The sequence below is a fragment of the Equus caballus genome, chromosome 5 (assembly GCF_041296265.1).
Source record: "Equus caballus isolate H_3958 breed thoroughbred chromosome 5, TB-T2T, whole genome shotgun sequence".
NCBI lineage: Eukaryota > Metazoa > Chordata > Mammalia > Perissodactyla > Equidae > Equus > Equus caballus.
Genome location: NC_091688.1, coordinates 44,011,677 through 44,029,121, shown reverse-complemented (window position 1 = coordinate 44,029,121; position 17,445 = coordinate 44,011,677). Strand labels below are relative to the sequence as shown.

General features: G+C 44.1%; 1 protein-coding gene across 1 annotated transcript; it reads right to left on the bottom strand.

Annotated features, from left to right (window-relative positions):
- Positions 1 to 2,516: 2,516 nt before the first annotated feature.
- TCHH (trichohyalin) lies at positions 2,517 to 10,197 on the bottom strand. The gene is made up of 3 exons (XM_005610124.4): positions 10,087 to 10,197; positions 8,587 to 8,753; positions 2,517 to 7,831 (listed from the first exon to the last, which is right to left on the bottom strand). The coding sequence occupies exons 2-3, from the start codon at positions 8,722 to 8,724 to the stop codon at positions 3,584 to 3,586; spliced, it is 4,386 nt and encodes a 1,461-aa protein (XP_005610181.2). The 5' UTR covers positions 8,725 to 8,753; positions 10,087 to 10,197; the 3' UTR covers positions 2,517 to 3,583.
- Positions 10,198 to 17,445: the final 7,248 nt, after the last annotated feature.

Here is a 17,445-nt window from a genome sequence, read left to right as displayed (position 1 = left end):
GAATGAGAGTAATTAAATGCATATGTGCAGTTCATAAAGGCAATGAAAGTGGGGTAGGTTTGGGTCTTCTCCCTCAATGAATAAACCTGGGATGATAGGAAGGTGCTCTGGAGAGGAATTTGGGAGACAAATAGGGGGAAGTTCAGATCTGATTGGCTAGAAAGGAAAGATCTTTGAAGCTGGAACTAGGCTCTGATGATCACCTTTATCAGTTATTTCTCTTCCCTGTTTTCTATTAAAGGTAGAAGCTGGGGTGAGGGATTATTTGAGTTGCTTTGAAAGTTTCAGTTGAATAAGCTGAATGTTAGATTTAAAGTAATTTTTTTTCAGTCCTGGGAATAACCTTTGTGATATCTACTCCAGTCTCATAATTTGAAATATGAAACAATGGAGGCCCAGAAACCTGAAGTGTCTTGCATGAGGACACACAGAGAGTAAAGTGAAGGAAGAGGCCAGAATGGCTACTTTACCACTGTATGCATATTACCTAGAATGCCTTGCATATACCAGGATCTCAATAAATATTTGCTGAATGAATGAAGCTCAGGCTTCTGATTCCTTGTAGCATTCTTTCCACCACACCAAAGAAACTATGGCAGATATAACAAAAAAGAGTGTCTTTGAGCAGACAGGATCTGCTTGTACAATGTTAAAGGGTAAAGATAATCAGGATAAAGATAGGTTTCTCTAGCAACATGACCTCACCTTACATCGTGTATTAGTTTGCTTGAGCTATCATAACAAAGTGCCACAAACTGAGTGGCTTAACCAACAGAAATTTATTTTCTCACAGCTCTGGAAGCTAGAAGTCTAAAACCAGGGTGTTGGTAGAGTTGGTTTCTTCTGAGCGTCACGAAGAAGGATCTGTTCCAGGCCTCTATCCTTGATTTATAGATGGCCATATTCTTTCTTTATTTTCACATTATCTTCCGTTGGTCCATGTATGTGTGCAAATTTCCACTTCTCATATTGGATTAGGGCCCACCTAATGAATTCATTTTAATTTAATTACCTAATTAAATATTATATCTCCAAATACGGTTATATTCTCTAAAGTACTGAAGGTTAGGACTTCAACATATAAACCTTTAGAGGGAACACAATTCAGCCCCTAACACATGGCGACCAGCTTTTCCAACACAGAGTATATTAAACTCTCAACCTCTTTCTCCAGCAGCAGCCACAGTGATGTAAATAGAGCTCCCAGTTTATAGTTAAGCAGCCAATTGCACAACAATGTCAAGGTTCTGCCCACGCATGTATGTTATCCAGGTGGGGCAGGAGGATTGGACTGCCAGCATGTTCTCCTGCCAGCATGCTAAAAGAAGAGCCATAGGGCATGGGCTGGTTGACACTTTTTTTTTTTTTTAACTACATGTTATTACAACTGTGATGAAACAATGCTTTCTTCTTTGGAAGTTGGCTCTTTCCTCATCTTGTAAAGTGCTACAAGTCTGAAGGGCTTTGATTGTTTTTACTATAATTATTATTGTTGAGCTGTAGCTTGACTGATGAGTGTATATTTCAGGAGTATCCTGGGGCTGGCATTTATAAGGAGGCTCTGAAATGAGTGCCCATTGAGAGGATCCTGGGGAAAGGAAGTAAGGCTCTTCTAGGGTTTCTTGGAACATCAAGCATACACTTACTTTAGGAGAAAAATAGTTTTGTAGTTAGAAATCATTTGAAAAATATGAAGTTCCAAAGGGCAGGGGATTCTAGGTTCTGTCTTTGGTGGGTATCTGCTATTTAAGTTAAAAAGAGAGAGATGCTGGTGCTCCCTGTAGAAAATGCCACCTTACTGTATCAGAGTGATACTCAGCTTAGCTTTCTTGTCTTCACCATTGACAAAAATGTTGAGTGTCTATAATTTAGGACATCTTCTCATCCATGACCCTCACAATTAGAAATGATGCTATTCTGGATTCCGGCCTTTTTGGATTTATTCCTAATTACCAAGGTGTGAATACTAAATAAAGACTCCAGCAGGTAGCACAGGGGTATTTGGATCATTAGATGATATTTTGATGCTTTTGTCCTGATTACTGTTAAGCACCTTCTGACTAAGTCACTTCATAGATTGTGTTGCTTAAATTAATAGGTTGTCTACAATTCCTGTAATGCTGAGCTGAACTTTCAGGCCATTTTCTACTATTGGCTCATCAGCCATCGGAGACCAAGAAACTGCTATATTCTCAGAAGAAAATGTTAACAAACACTGGGAGTGCCATTATTTGTTATGACCAGTGAGTCACTGCAAGAAAGGGCACAGAAAGCTGTGGGGTCAAGAACAAAAGCACGTGGAAAGAGAATCCTAGTTTGGGGATGGAAATAATACAGAGCTCACCCTAACAGGGAGAAATGGCTGGGGAAAATAGAGTGATTTTTTTTTCCCTTTTTCATATTTAGACATAGATAAGAGTAACCAAATATCTTAAAATGACTGAGAACTTTCATCAGTTCCCAGACCATTAGATCCTGAGTTATGATTTGATGCACAGTTAAAACAGACAAAAATATTTGTTTGCCAAACATTTATTATTAATTTTTTATACAGTCAAATTATTTTAACAAGAATGTCTCCAAGGTAGTATCAATAGGCCTCAAAGGATTGTGGGCTGATGGGTCTTGTCAAAGGGCCTCTAGGAACTTGCTCCGCTGTTCACAGATTTTTCCCTTCCCTCCCCCAGAATGCTCTCTGTGATCTCTTATTGGCCCTAGAGCAAGATAGATGTTTACAGGATCCTGAGCAGGTTCCCTCTCAGCTCAAATTAACAAAGGCAATATTCTCAAACTCATCAAAGATTAGGGGGAGAGAACTGAGCACTACAGACTACAGCAGACACAGTTTTAAAATTTGAGCTCTGGAGTTGTTTGAGAAACATCTTGCTTTTGCTTCATGAGATTTTGTGTTTACGGAAATAAGTGTAAAAAAAATCTTGATTCAGCTTCTAAGTCTTCAAGCTAAACTTTATTCTTGACAGATATTTCTTCCAGTTATGGGCTGATTTCACAGGGAGTTTTTCTGTAGAAGTCACTCCCCTGGCACTGTTCAAGTGTTGTTGTAAAAATTCGGTCCTCTCCAGAATCTGTAATAATTATGCCACAAAAGATGAGAGGCTATTTAGAGGTAAATATTAAGGTCATTTAGGCCCAAGAAGAAATACCAACTTGAACATTAAAAAATCTCAACTCCCACAAGATGGATCAACCATTGAAAAAAAATGCCCAATTCGTTTGAATCTCAAATCGTCATATTATTCTTGTCGCTTTTGAAAGCAAAAAATCAACATGTTCCCCAAACAAAACTACTTAAACAAATTAAGTGATTTATATGTTTTTCAAAATGCACACCACATCTGCACCAAAGAGCAAAGACATCCTGCAGTAAAGAACTACTTGAGGAAGAATAAAAGACAGGAATAGAAAGTAGATGATGACATCAGTGAAGTTGAAGATTTTGGAAAAAAAAGACATTCTAACGGAGAGCTTTCCCACAACCAGAAATATCTGAGGCATTCGGTACTCAGCGTTTCTCACTTTCCTTTGCTAGCAGCTTTGGCAGGTGTCGGGGTATCGGCGGCATCTAAGGGCGGTACTGCGATCTCTGCTCCTGGATGTACTCGTAGAGGGGGCTGGAGCGCACCGGGACGCTGGCAAACTGACGCTTGCCGGGCTCCAGAACCTGCCGACGAGCCTTGTCTGCCTCCCAGACCTGGCCGCGGCTCTGCTGCGCTTCGCGCTCTTGGCGGCGCCTCTGCTCCTCCTCCTGCTGGCGGCGGAGCTGTTCTTCTTGCCGGAATTTCCTCTCCCGCTCCTGCCGGCGCCTCTGCTCTTCTTGCCGCAGTTCTTGTTCCTGACGACGCCACTTCTCCTCGCCGGCAAACTGCGGCTCCGCCCGGAACTGCTGCTCCCGGAACTGCTGCTCCCGCTCCTGCCGGCGTCTCAGCTCTTCCTGCTCCTCGCGCCGCAGCTGCTCTTCCTCGCGGAACTTCCTGTCCTGCTCCTGGCGCCGTCGCTTTTCTTCCTCTCGCTCCTGTGGGAGGCTCTGCTCTTCCTCAAGGAACTTCCTGTCCTTCTGCCACCGGCGTCTCTCTTCTTCCTCTTGCTCTGCGCGCCTCAGTTGTTCCTCCTGGGAGAAGGCTCCATCTAGTTCCTGGCGGCGCAGCTGCTGTTCCTCCTCGCGGAACTTTCTGTCGCGCGCCTGGCGAAGCTGTTGTTCGCGCGCCTGGCGACACAGCTGCTGTTCCTCCTCACGGAACTTTCTGTCGCGCTCTTGGCGGCGCAGCTGCTCTTCCTTTTCCTGCAGGAGCTCCTTCTCCTCACGGAACTTTCTGTCGCGCTCCTGGCGAAGCTGTTGTTCGGTCTCCTGGCGGCGCAACTGCTCTTCTTCCCTTTCCTGCAGGAGCTCTTTCTCCTCACGGAACTTTCTGTCGCGCTCCTGGCGAAGCTGTTGTTCGATCTCCTGGCGGCGCAGCTGCTCTTCTTCCCTTTCCTGCAGGAGCTGCTCTTCCTCACGGAACTTCCTGGCGCGCTCCTGGCGCAGCTGCTGTTCCTCCTCACGGAACTTTCTGTCGCGCTCTTGGCGGCGCAGCTGCTCTTCCTTTTCCTGCAGGAGCTCTTTCTCCTCGCGGAACTTTCTGTCGCGCTCCTGGCGACGTAGCTGCTCTTCTTCCCTTTCCTTTAGGAGCTGCTCCTCCTCGCGGAACTTCCTGGCGCGCTCCTGGCGCAGCTGTTGTTCTTCCCTTTCCTGCAGGAGCTCTTTCTCCTCACGGAACTTTCTGTCGCGCTCCTGGCGACGTAGCTGTTCTTCTTCCCTTTCCTGCAGGAGCTGCTCTTCCCCACGAAACTTTCTGTCGCGCTTCTGGCGCAGCTGTTGTTCTTCCCTTTCCTGCAGGAGCTGCTCCTCCTCGCAGAACTTTCTGTCGCGCTCCTGGCGGCGCAGCTGCTCTTCTTCCCTTTCCTGCAGGAGCTCTTTCTCCTCACGGAACTTTCTGTCACGCTCCTGGCGCAGATGCTGCTCTTCTTCCCTTTCCTGCAGGAGCTGCTCTTCCTCACGGAACTTTCTGTCGCGCTCCTGGCGCAGCTGTTGTTCTTCCCTTTCCTGCAGGAGCTCCTTCTCTTCGCGGAACTTTCTGTCGCGCTCCTGGCGGCGCAGCTGCTCTTCTTCCCTTTCCTGCAGGAGCTGCTCTTCCTCACGGAACTTCCTGGCGCGCTCCTGGCGCAGCTGCTGTTCCTCCTCACGGAACTTTCTGTCGCGCTCCTGGCGCAGCTGTTGTTCTTCCCTTTCCTGCAGGAGCTGCTCCTCCTCGCAGAACTTTCTGTCGCGCTCCTGGCGGCGCAGCTGCTCTTCTTCCCTTTCCTGCAGGAGCTCTTTCTCCTCACGGAACTTTCTGTCGCGCTCCTGGCGACGTAGCTGCTCTTCTTCCCTTTCCTTTAGGAGCTGCTCCTCCTCGCGGAACTTCCTGGCGCGCTCCTGGCGCAGCTGCTGCTGCTGCTCCTCACGGAACTTTCTGTCGCGCTCCTGGCGCAGCTGTTGTTCTTCCCTTTCCTGCAGGAGCTCCTTCTCTTCGCGGAACTTTCTGTCGCGCTCCTGGCGGCGCAGCTGCTCTTCTTCCCTTTCCTGCAGGAGCTGCTCTTCCTCACGGAACTTCCTGGCGCGCTCCTGGCGCAGCTGCTGTTCCTCCTCACGGAACTTTCTGTCGCGCTCCTGGCGCAGCTGTTGTTCTTCCCTTTCCTTTAGGAGCTCCTTCTCTTCGCGGAACTTTCTGTCGCGCTCCTGGCGGCGCAGCTGCTGTTCTTCCCTTTCCTTTAGGAGCTGCTGCTCTTCCTCACGGAACTTTCTGTCGCGCTCCTGGCGAAGCTGTTGCTCGCGTTCCCTGCGGCGCCGCTGCTGTTCCTCCTCGCGGAACTTTCTGTCTTCCTCCTGACGGCGTCTCTTCTCTTCTCTTTCCTCTCTCAGCAGCTGCTCTTCCTCTCGGAACTTCCTGTCGCGCCTTCTGGCTTCCTTTTGCTCTTCTCGCTCCAGGAGTTCTTTGGCTGGGAATTGTCTGTCGCGCTGCTGCCAGCACCTCCTCTCTTGCTCTCTTGCTCTCTCCTCTTCCTGTTCATCCTGCAGGAATCGTCTCTCCCGCACCTGGGCATCTTCCAGTTGCCGGATCTTTTCTTCATTCTCTCTGCGTTTGGAGTAAACTCTGTTATTGCGAACTTCATTTTCTTTTTCTGGTTGCCACTGCCATTTCAGATCTCGGCGCTGATCCTCATCACGGAATTGCCGCTTCCTGTCCAGGCGCTGCAGCTCCTCCTCCTCCTCCAGATACTGCCTGTCGCGCTGTTGGCGCCTCTTCTCCCTCTGCAGCTGCTCCTCCTCTTCCAGATATTGTCTCTCCCGCTCCTGGCGCCTCTTCTCCCTCTGCAGCTGCTCCTCCTCTTCCAGATATTGTCTCTCCCGCTCCTGGCGCCTCTTCTCCCTCTGCAGCTGCTCCTTCTCGCGCTGCAGCTGCTCTTCCTCCCTCAGCTGCTCCCGTTGAACTGGCTTGGCGTACAACGTGTGCCGGCGTCTCTGGCTTTCCTCCTCTAGTTGCCACTTCCATTTTTGGTCGCGGCGCTGCTCCTCCTGGCGTCGCTTCCTCTCCTGCTCCTCATGGAGGCTCCGTTCCTCGCGGAACTGCTGTTCCTGCTCCCTCTCGCGTCTCTGGCGGCGCTGCTCCTGCTCCTCCTCCTCCTCCTCCTCACGGAGCAGTTGTTCCCGCTGCCGGCGCTCCTCTGCCCTTAGCTGCTCCTCCCGCTGCTCCCGCCACAGGGGCCTGGCCGACAGCTCCTGGCGGCGCCTCTGCTCCTCCTGCCTGCGGGGCCTGGAGTAGACTTTGCTTTGACGGGCGTCGGCCTCGCTTTCTAGTTGCCACTGCCACCTCGGGGTGCGGCTCTTGCCCTGCTCACGGGCCTCTTCCTGCTCCACCTCCTCCTCAGCCAGCTCCTGCTCGCGCCTCAGCTGCTGCTCGCGCCTCTCCTCCTGCTGGCGCCTCTCCTCCTGCTCCCGCCTCTCCTCCTGCTCGCGCCTCAGCTGCTGCTCGCGCCTCTCCTCCTGCTCGCGCCTCTCCTCCTGCTCGCGCCTCTCCTGCTCCAAGCGCGGCTCCTCTCTCTTCAGCTCTCGCTTTCGTAGCTGCTCCTCTTCCCGGCGCTCCCTCTGCTCCTGCCTCTCGCGTTTCAGCAGCTCCTCCTCCTCCTCCTGCAGCACCCTCTCGCGCTGCTCTCGCCGCTCCCGCCTTTCCTGTTGCTCCTCCTCGCGGTGCTCCCTCTTCAGCTCCTGCTGCTCCCGCCTTTGCAGCTGCTCTTCTTCCCGGCGTTCGCGCTGCTCCTCCTCGAGGCGCTGTCGCTCCCGCTGCTCCTGCCTCTCTCGCCTTTGCTCTTGATCAGGAAACTCTTCAGGCTCCCGACCCTTGCGCCTCTTCAGCTGCTCTTCCTCCTCAAGACGCTCTTCCTGTTCTCGCCTTTGCAGTCGCTGCTCACGTCTCTCTTGCTTCTCCCTCCGCTCTTTTTCCTCAGCGAGCTCCCTCTCCTGTTCCTGCCTCTTCTGCCTGCGTTCTTCTTCCAGTTTTCCCTCCCGGGGCTCGAATCTCCTTTGGTCTTCTTGCCTGCGATCTTGTAACGGGTACCCCTTCCCCTCACACTTGGTTCCCTTCTCATCTAGCCCCGACGCCTGGCCGAGAGCGTAATAACAAGCTTGAGCCACCTTGAAAATGAACAGGAGGAATTCGTTGAAATCGACAAGCCCGTTACAGTCGCGATCCAGAAGTTCCAGGATCAGATCTACTGTCTCAGGGTCATGTGGTCTCTATGAAAAAGAAAAAAAATTTTTTTTTTTACAGTGTACTACTTACAGATAGTAAACTTTCACTCATACAAAATGTCTATTTTATGATATGTTGACTCTCAAAAGACATTAAGAGCAATTAGAAAAACGCCCAGTGTGTGTCGAGTGTTGTTGACCCCGTGTAAAATGTGACCACTTCATTTTAAAGCATACATTCGTTGGAAATTTTTGTATCTTGTAATTTAATGCTGATCGAAAGAACACAAGTTCTTTTTAGCTGGTGAATGAGAATGAATTCATCCTCAAGAGAGAAATACAATAGAAATTTGTGAAGATTTGTAGCAGCCGTTTCTGTCTGAAATAGCCAGAACCTCTGATTTGATTTTTATCCCATACTTGAAAACAGAACAAAATATGTATGGTAACACCATTTTACCAAAGAGGAGGCTGATTTTAATTATTGAAATTTGGAAGTAAATTTAAGTTCCTTCCAAATCCAGTTTGATCTGATATCCTTAATGATAACTTCTCATGAACGGTTCATTCACATTGACGTTGCCATCAAGTACATGTAATATTTACTAGAATCTTCTTTAGTACTCAGACTACAATGCTAATTCAGTACTTTCAAAAACTCAGACATGAATGGGTGATGTAATGTAGAGCTGCCATGGCCTAAAATGAATATAGAGTCACCATTCCTTGCTTTGGTCTCTCCTGAGAAGAATTTCATAACTTTAAATCAATAGAGAATTCTTTTTCTTGTTATTTCTTACCCGAAGTACATCTCCAAATTCTCTTTCAAGAAGGTTCTTCAGGTCTTTCTTGCTTAGTGCTGCCCCATCACAATCATGTGTGGCATATTGATTGAAAATTTCAGTGATATCGAAGATGCTTCTCAGAAGTGCAGACATTTTTTTCCTTCCTTTAAGTCCAACTAAACCTAGAAAAATAAAATAGGATCCAGAATCAAAACTCTGTTTATTATCTTTGGGAGGCTTCATCCACACTGTTTCAGGCAGATCCCTAAATTGACTTTACAAAATTAGTTATTTTCAACTTGGGCTTTCAAAGCATTTTATCTTTGAATATTGTACTTAGAGAGGGGAAGAGAGATCCTGAGAAATTTCAAGCCAGGGAATTATCTTTAGACTATCTTATGGTCAGCTTTTGATTGCCCACCCAATCTGGATTATCTAAAGCCTCTCCTTCTCTCTCTTCCTGCTTCCTAGCATATTTCAGACCAGACAGTGAAGAATGTAAAAATTTAAATTTGATATGTTGCTACTCATAAGGAACTTCCTCTAAAGTTGAACAGAGAGGATATGTGAAAGCCAAAAGGTGAAGGAAGATTTGAGAGTATCTTAAAGTGGATAGAAGCCATGTACGCCTAATTGCGGCAGCAAAACATTTGGTGGTAACTAGAACAAAAAAAAGGGAATGTGGATTATTTCCTAACATTATAGTTCATAAGAGATCTAGGAGTATAATTCATAAGTCACCAGTTCTAAAATTAAGCACTACTTCTTCCTAGTCAAAGGTGGCATTGTAGTATTCACATATACCAGTGCAGAAAACAGAGAGTACATGTTATCTACCTCAACTCAGATAAGTTACAGATATTCAGTTATTGAAAGGTTCTGAGAAGTACTTCCTGACTGGCTACCACAGTCAATGGGTCAAACTGAAGCTGGAAAACTTTGAATAATATTAATCTTATGGTTAGCTTTTGTTAAACCCAATAAACCATTTGAATCTTGGCATTATAAAAAACAGGAGTTAGCCAGCAGAAGATCAGTGTTAAAAGAATACATGGGAGGTTTCACTGCATGAGTATAGTGGTTCACCTAGCTGGCTTCTTTAATTACTTCTCAACTCCAATACCTCAGATGTCATAACTACACGAAGATGGCCTATAATGGGTAGAACCAATATAAAAAGAGAACTGAGGGTTGGCAGACTTTTGAGATGGCAGTTTTTCGGAAGATGAACCAACCCCATCAGAGTCATCCATGACCATCCTCCATCTCCTGACATGCAAACAAACTTATTGAGTTCAGAGCCTTGAAAGAAGAGCCATGTCTCCATTGAAGTGATGGCTCCAACTACAAGAAGATGGCATGGAGTTAGTGGGATTTAGACATCCTTGTAAGATACTGATGCTTTCTGGCACATAGACCATCCTGTTTATCATGACCCCCCACCCACCAACATCTACAACAGCTGGAAAACGAAGAATGGTACAGAAGAACATGATCCCACTGAATGGGACTTACCCACTTCACCAGAGGAAGGAGTTGAGTGCTCGCTGACACTGCTGGCAAGTGTACTGGGCACCCAGGAGCTGGGCCTTTTATAGGGATTTTAATTGTGCCCTGAGGAGCAATTGGGAAGGAGACACCCACTCTGTGGGATGGCCTGATTCATTCCTAACAAGCCCAGCTCCACCTCTGTCTCCGCAAATGCTTGTTGATTTCACTATTTGCTCACGTAGCTATTTGGCACAAGGTTCACAGACTTTGCCTCCTGACAGTTAGGATATTGGCCCCACCTAACATGAAAGGATGGAATATTTGGCAGAATCTCTAATTTTCTTTAATTTTAAAATTAAATAAAACAATGAAATTAATGTTCAGAATTTTAATTAATTATGACTTCATTACAAAGTAGTAACATTTAAGCTATTTACTTTATAAAAGATATATTCTAGGTTGGAGTTAAGCAGAAACTTTGACATAAACTGATGAAAACCAATTAATTTCTCCTTGGGATGTGACAGTCCATGGGGAGCTGCTTATAGCCTTGCCTAAAGCAATTCTAGAACAATGAGAGGGTGTAAGGAATTGATTTTAGTTTCTTCTCTAAAAACGCAGGTGGAAAAAGAATTTACTTTTGTATTTTGGGTCTTGTGATGATTTTCCTACAGGTTGGGGATTGCCTCCTTAGTAAACTTTGGAGGGTACTTTAAAAATGTGTTTTCATTAAATTGTTCTTAAAAGAACTTGAAATTGTGAAATTTCATTCTTAGGGATATTACATCTAAATGAAGTTTGCTCGTTTCTTTTCTCATTAGCATATTGATGCCCCTGTAGAAAAAGAGCTAGTGTAATGCATTGTTGTAGATATAATCATCCTGCTCAGCCTAAGTTACTAATGATTATGACACCTAAACACTTGAGTCTGCTTCTCCTGGAAGCACATTAAGGTAATCGGTCATTCTAGCCCATTATTGTCTGTCAGGGCTTTCTCAACCCTGGTGATCATTTGCACATCTCAGCACTGTTTTATAGTAAGGAACTGGATTTTATCCCTAGTTGTCAGTGACTCCCACCCTCACATTTTAGACTATATGAAACTTTGGTTCACAATAGCTTTATGGAGACTATTAAATGATTCAGTGGCTTTCAGCATTTCTGTTTCCTCCTTTGTCCAACAGAGGCAAGTATTGGTTTTCTGCATTTTGAGGAGACTGTAGCATCTTTCAATGGAATGTGAAGATTTGGAACTGAAATCTCTCACTATTGCTTTATGTGCAGATTGGTACAAATGATAGTGGAGTTGTATTCTATTTGCCCCCTCATTTGCTGCCATCCTAGAAGTGGGATGAAGAGGAAAGTCGAAGTGATAGGTGTTAGGAAGACAATTGTAAGCCTGGCTCACTTCTGCATCCTTAAGGACTTCAGCACTGAAGTCTGTGATCTAGAGGTTTTCCTAGAATTGTAGCTATCGGGATCAGTTAGCAAACTTGATGTAGCAGCTCCTTAGAGAAGAGTGAAAATTTCTCTTTTTTCCTTCTATTTGGGGTTTTATACAGTCCTCTTAATCTTTGAATTCTAGGATAGGACCATCACGAGCACTGTATACACTGCAACCACAATTCTCCACAGAACCTCTATCTCTTACAGAGAGCAGTAGCCTTTTTTATGGGTGTCCTTCAAGAAATTCTCCAGACAAAACCTGCCTAATGTCTGATTCTGTCTGTTTGTTTGTTTTGTTTTTTTGGTGGAGAAGATTGGCCCTAAGCTAACATCTGTTGCCAATCTTCCTCTGTTTTGTATGTGAGACACCACCACAGCATGGCCTGATGAGCTGTGTGTACGTCCACGATGGGGATCCAAACCTGCGAACCCCAGGCTGCCGAAGCAAAGCATGTAAACCCAACCACTATGCTACTGGACCGGCCTCTGTCTGATTCTGTTTTTATCTACCTGTGTGTGATCTATTGGCGAACTTCTGCCCAGGTGGGATGCATTTGTGTGATTCCATTACCTTTCTATAGTTGATACACTCAAAAGGGGACTGGACATTTATTAGGTTCTATGAGAATAAAGGGAAAATATTAATCATTTTAAAATCATGATTGAGCAAGGAAAACAAACATAAAGCAAATTCAAAAGGAAGATGCTCTGAAAAGCCTTGAGAAAATGGCTGAAATTACATTCATAATAACAGAAAAACTCCTTGCCTGCTCTGAATGAAGCTAGATCTTAAATCCAGTGATGGTTTTCTTACCCACTCTTGTTTAAAGTCAGTACAAAATAAGGGAAAATATTTAAAAACCTGAACAAACCTGAGAGAATTAGCCTCTCTTCCTTCATGCTCTTGATCTATCATCAGAAAGATTGTAAGTGGATTCAAATGTTAAATTCTAAAAGCAGATTGACAGTCTCCTAATGAAGTGGCCCTCATTGCTATATAATGTTCTTTTATTTAACACAGTGTCATTATTTAAAAATACCATTTTGAAAGGAGCTCCTGATATAAAGTTTGGACAGGGAAATAATTTTCGTTGCTTTCTCATTCCTTAAAGGTTGGTAAATGCCAGAGAATGTAGAAAATTATCAAGTCCTAACATATTGGTTCAGTCTATTTTTTTTTTTTAAGACCAACTGGGAATCCTTGAAATGTGGCAGTGTCCACTCATTGTGTTCATCAAAAAAGAATGGTGTTTTTATAATCTGAGGATCTCCATATTCTTTATAGACAAAAATAGTCTCCTTAGCCTTCTTTTATAAGATTGGAGACTGAGCCACTGAGAGGTCAGAGAACATTACTGACTGGCCCAGGAATGACTCAAGTGACCCTGCTCCATTCTGCAAGAATGTCCTTCTTTATCAAGGGTTAACGTCAGTGGGTCCAAAGCATAGCTACAGTGTTGTGCTGTTACTTTGCTTTGAGACGTGGGCTCTTTATTACAGAGGAATTGAAAAGAGAAAATAAAATTTATATCATTCAAATGCTTTAATATTATGTCAATCATGAAAACTCATCCATGCGGAAATCTTTGGGAGTGGAGCCCTGCTGGATTAACAGAGAACTAAGGAAGTATTAGATTTTCTTGGTCTTTATCTCATTTCCCACTTTTCCCCTCCATTTTCTCCTGAAAGAACCCAGAAAGAGAAGATAACAGATTTGACATTTTGTGGCGTTCTACCAGGACCAGGCCTTGTCTTGGCCTTATTGGAAAACTGCCAAAGTGAAAATTCAGATAAAGCAGAGAAGTTTCCAGTGTCATCTTCAGCCTCCAGAACTCAATATGAGCCATGATGTGGAATTCTGGGAAAGTGTGCAAGTAGGATGATTTTTAGATGGCTTTAAAAAGAGTAAGTTTCTTTGGTAAGCTCTCTAAACACCTGTTGATGTAGACCTTTTCTTTAAAATTATGTGTTAAACCTTTCAAGTTTTCCTATTGTTTCTCCTTATTCATTGACCCACCCCCTGGGACCCAACCTCTGCCATTCCAAGACCTAATATATTTTCTTTGAGACACTGAACAAGTTCCGTCTCCTCTTCAAAACACTGTTGACCTTTACGTATAGTGATCTTCCAATTAAAAAAAATTTCCACAGCATGCATAGTCAGCATCATACAGCCTAACACAAGTTGATGTGTAATTTCCATATTCTTTTCTAAATTTAATGGGTACTTGTTTGTCTTCTCGATTAGTTTTTAAGTTCCTTGAAGGCAATGCTGTATCTTTTATTTCTACTAGGTATTTAGTAAAATCCTTGCTGATATGATATAATTTTATTGCATTCTGGCAGTTTAAATGACCAGCAGGTCAGAATGAGATGAGTTGTTTGATCTGGGATGGAGTTCTGTGGGTTTGGGTGATGACTTGGGGATGAGGGCACAGACCATAATGGGAGTCAATCCTTCTGGGGCCTCTTTCTAGTTTCGCCACTTACAGGACAGATGACAGAGGAAGCATTACTCCACCCCTCTCTGCCCTACCTCATGCCCATCACTTCACCCCTCTGTTAAGTGAGGAGCTGTAAGATACGAATCTCTTCCTCAGAAGGGAGCTGTGATAATTACAGCTTGTAAGGCATTTTGTGATTCTTAGATATAAAAGGGCTAATTATTATGATCATTAATAATACTTAATTTTTATCTTCTTCAAGGTAAATTATCCTTACTTTAATTATACCCCCACCCTGGTAGTAATTATACCTCTGAAAAGTCAGCAGATGCTTTCATCTTACATCATGCGGTGCAGGGTGACTGGGCACAGGTGCCCAGAAGAGCACTTCCACCTTTTGCCCACTCCCACTTCCCCCAGAGTAGCAGAGGGCTCCTGGCTTTCTTTATCATTAAACTGGTCATAGATTTCAAGTGATTTGTTGTCTCTGTTCTGTAACTGTATCTTTATCCTAACCAGCAGCGATTCAGTTTCACAAAACTTTGGAATTTGTCAAAAGACACACTGAATGGGAAAAATGAATTTAATTTCTGTGTTTGATGAATACTCTGAATGAAGAAAGCAGGCATTCTGATTGGGCTGTAGAGATTTTATGGTTTCTATTACAAAATGGTTCACAGCTGCCATACGAAAAAAGGGCCATACTTTCTCAAGGGTAGAGGTGCTGTGTGACATTCTCTATTCTTCTTGGACTTAGATCTGTTGCTAGTAGAATGGAAAGTCACTCTATGGGATGAGATAAGAGGATTTGTATCTAAAAAACTAAAAACAAAATTTTGAGAGAGGTTTTGCTTCTGACAGTAAGGCATAACATAAAGGAGATTGGGAGCTGAGGCTTCACACTCAGTGGATGTTTTGGGCTGTAGGAGTGAAAACCATGGCCTCCCAAATGTGGAAAAGAGCACTGCCAGCACAGGCAGGCGCAGGCCAGTCTGGCTTGGCATGGTTTCTCCAGGCCCAGATGTTCAATAGTCCCCTTGGGTTATGATAGAGTTATTGAGTCCTGATCTTGGGTGTTTCAGCACCCTAAATCCCACCCTATGCCTGAAGTAAGGATGGAAGTGGAACAAATCGGGGGAGTCAATGTTCAGAATTTTTAGTGGCTTTCCTTCTAACCCTTCCCCTTCAGAGGGCGCATGCTTCTCTGGAGTCTGTGCTCCATCTCCCCTTCAACATCCTTCTTTCAGTTGCCTTCCTTTCCTCCTTTCCTCTTCTCTTCTCCTTTTAAAAAAATATCCCTTTCCCCATTCCATCCTCCAAACCACTTGAAACTCAGGGAGGGAAATAGGATAAGTTGAAGTGACTTTGGGAGGGATCAGTCAAGGTCCTTGTCCTTTTGCCTCCAGTGAGGATCTGACTGAGTTCACGGCGTTAGTGGAGAAACAGAAGACAGGCTATGCATTTTCCCATTCTTCCCACAGTAGTCTCTTTTGGTCCATAAACATTTATTGAGTCCTCTATTCTATGGCAGGCATGGTGCAGGGCACTGCATCTCTTACCAGAAGGCACTCCAATCTTGCACCCTAATGATCTGGAGTAGGATATGTTGCGATAAGAAAGGTAAATTCCAAAAATAAGACTGTATATTAGTATTTGCTTGTATATGCTAAAATATTTTTTCTAAGAACACAAAAAAACTAAGAACAGTGGTTACCTGTAGGGAGAGAGATGAGGATGTGCTTCTTTTACTGTATACTTTGTTATACTTTTTGATATTTGAACCATGTGAATGTGTTACCTATTCAAAAATTAAATACATTAAATTCTAAAACCAAAAGTTTAATTCCAAGAGAAAAGAGATGAAACAAAGAGAAGGTAACTAGCAGAATATCATCAGGGATTAAAAATTTCATTTTAAGATATAAAAGATCAGAAACAGGAGAATTTATAGGAGTCAATGCTTCCAGAAAACAAGGATACATTTTATTTACTCACTTGATATTGCACCTGGCAGGGTACTCTGGGATTAATAAATTTTTATTAGGTGCAATGAAACTAAATAGCACTTAAAAATTTTAAACCTTAAAACTCACTGAAGTGGTTGCACAATAAGCATTCGTTTTTAGCCTTTTAGCCATTCTGTCAGATGTGTAATTGGAACTTTTCAGATATTTTTCTTTGAGGTTTTTCTTATCTGCATACAAAGAGTGCTGTGGATGATGCCCCTCTGGGTGTCTGATCAAGCCCCGCCTACCTCTAGGCTCTCAGCTGGCTTGCTGTCAGCTCTGGGCAGAGGGCACACCATTAAAGGCTCATGTATACCCACATCGCTTGAAAGCATTTCCCCAATTACAAGAAAAAGTGCTTTCAGCAGCACAAATTGGGTCTTTGAAGTGAACCGCATCCTCTGTAGATGTTACAAAAGGGGAATGATTATAGCTTCTCATAAGCAAACAGTTAGCCTTTCTGACGTTAATGTAATCCCTTCTTTCAGTGCCAACATAATTCAAAATCATATTTTTGGGATCCCTTTTGTTATGCTTTTCAAAGTGCAAAACTCTTTGAAATTCTCTGAATACAAGCCCTAGAATAGTGATTTACATACTTAAATATTCACTAAAGTTGTTGCATAATAAGCTTTTGTTTTTAGCCTTTTAGCTATTCTATCAGATGTGTAATTCGAAATTTTCAGATATTTTTCTTCACCTGTCCCATGAATGTCTACACTGACTTGCTACTCAGCTAACCAAAAACGTTCACTAAAACCCTGTTAAATAGAAGGTGCTGTACCAGGTGACATGGAGTTGAGCATTGGAAAAAACACCATCCCGGGTATGCAGAGAGTATGATATAATTGTGCAGTCTGGTTATAAGCCACAAACACTGTAAAGGGGAAGCCTGCAGGGAGGAGGTGAGCTTGTTCTGGACGGGACGAGTGGATTTCAGGCAGGACAAGCAGAGTAGGGAGGCATGGCAGGCAGTGTGACGAAAGCTGGGGAGTAGGAACCGGCAAAGTATTTTTTGAGAAAAAGGTAGCGGACCACTCAGACTATAGTGGGGAGTTTATCACTGTTTGATAAAGGGCTGTATTTTCTTGGTCCTTTCAAGGGTTGATCTTGCAGAAGAGATGTTGGTTTCAACCATCCATCTCGTCATTTTGGAAGGAATTGAGTACAATCAGATGTAGGTTATATGAAAGCAGATTTCATATCTGTTTTGTTTACTGTTGTATTCCCACTGTCTGTCATAGAGCAGGCACTCAGGAAATATTTGTAGATTGGAAAGATGAATGAATTGTATTTAGGTGTCATATACCAGACCATATGTAAGTGCCATGATCAGAAAGTAGCCCTATGAGAGTTCAGAAGAAGTCACTTTGATGGGAGGTCAGGAGGAAGAGAAGGGATAGAAAAGGAACACATGAGAGAGGTCACAGTGAATCACAAGGTAGTTGGGAGGGCACAGTTTTATTCCTTTAAATCTCACTGGGAGT

Bases quoted from the DNA above. Each gene is read 5' to 3' on its own strand.
- TCHH (XM_005610124.4), bottom strand. From the start codon at position 8,724: ATGTCTGCACTTCTGAGAAGCATCTTCGATATCACTGAAATTTTCAAT. The intron at 7,832-8,586 runs GTAAGAAATAAC...TCTTTTTCATAG, and splicing joins AATTTGGAGATGTACTTCGG to AGACCACATGACCCTGAGAC.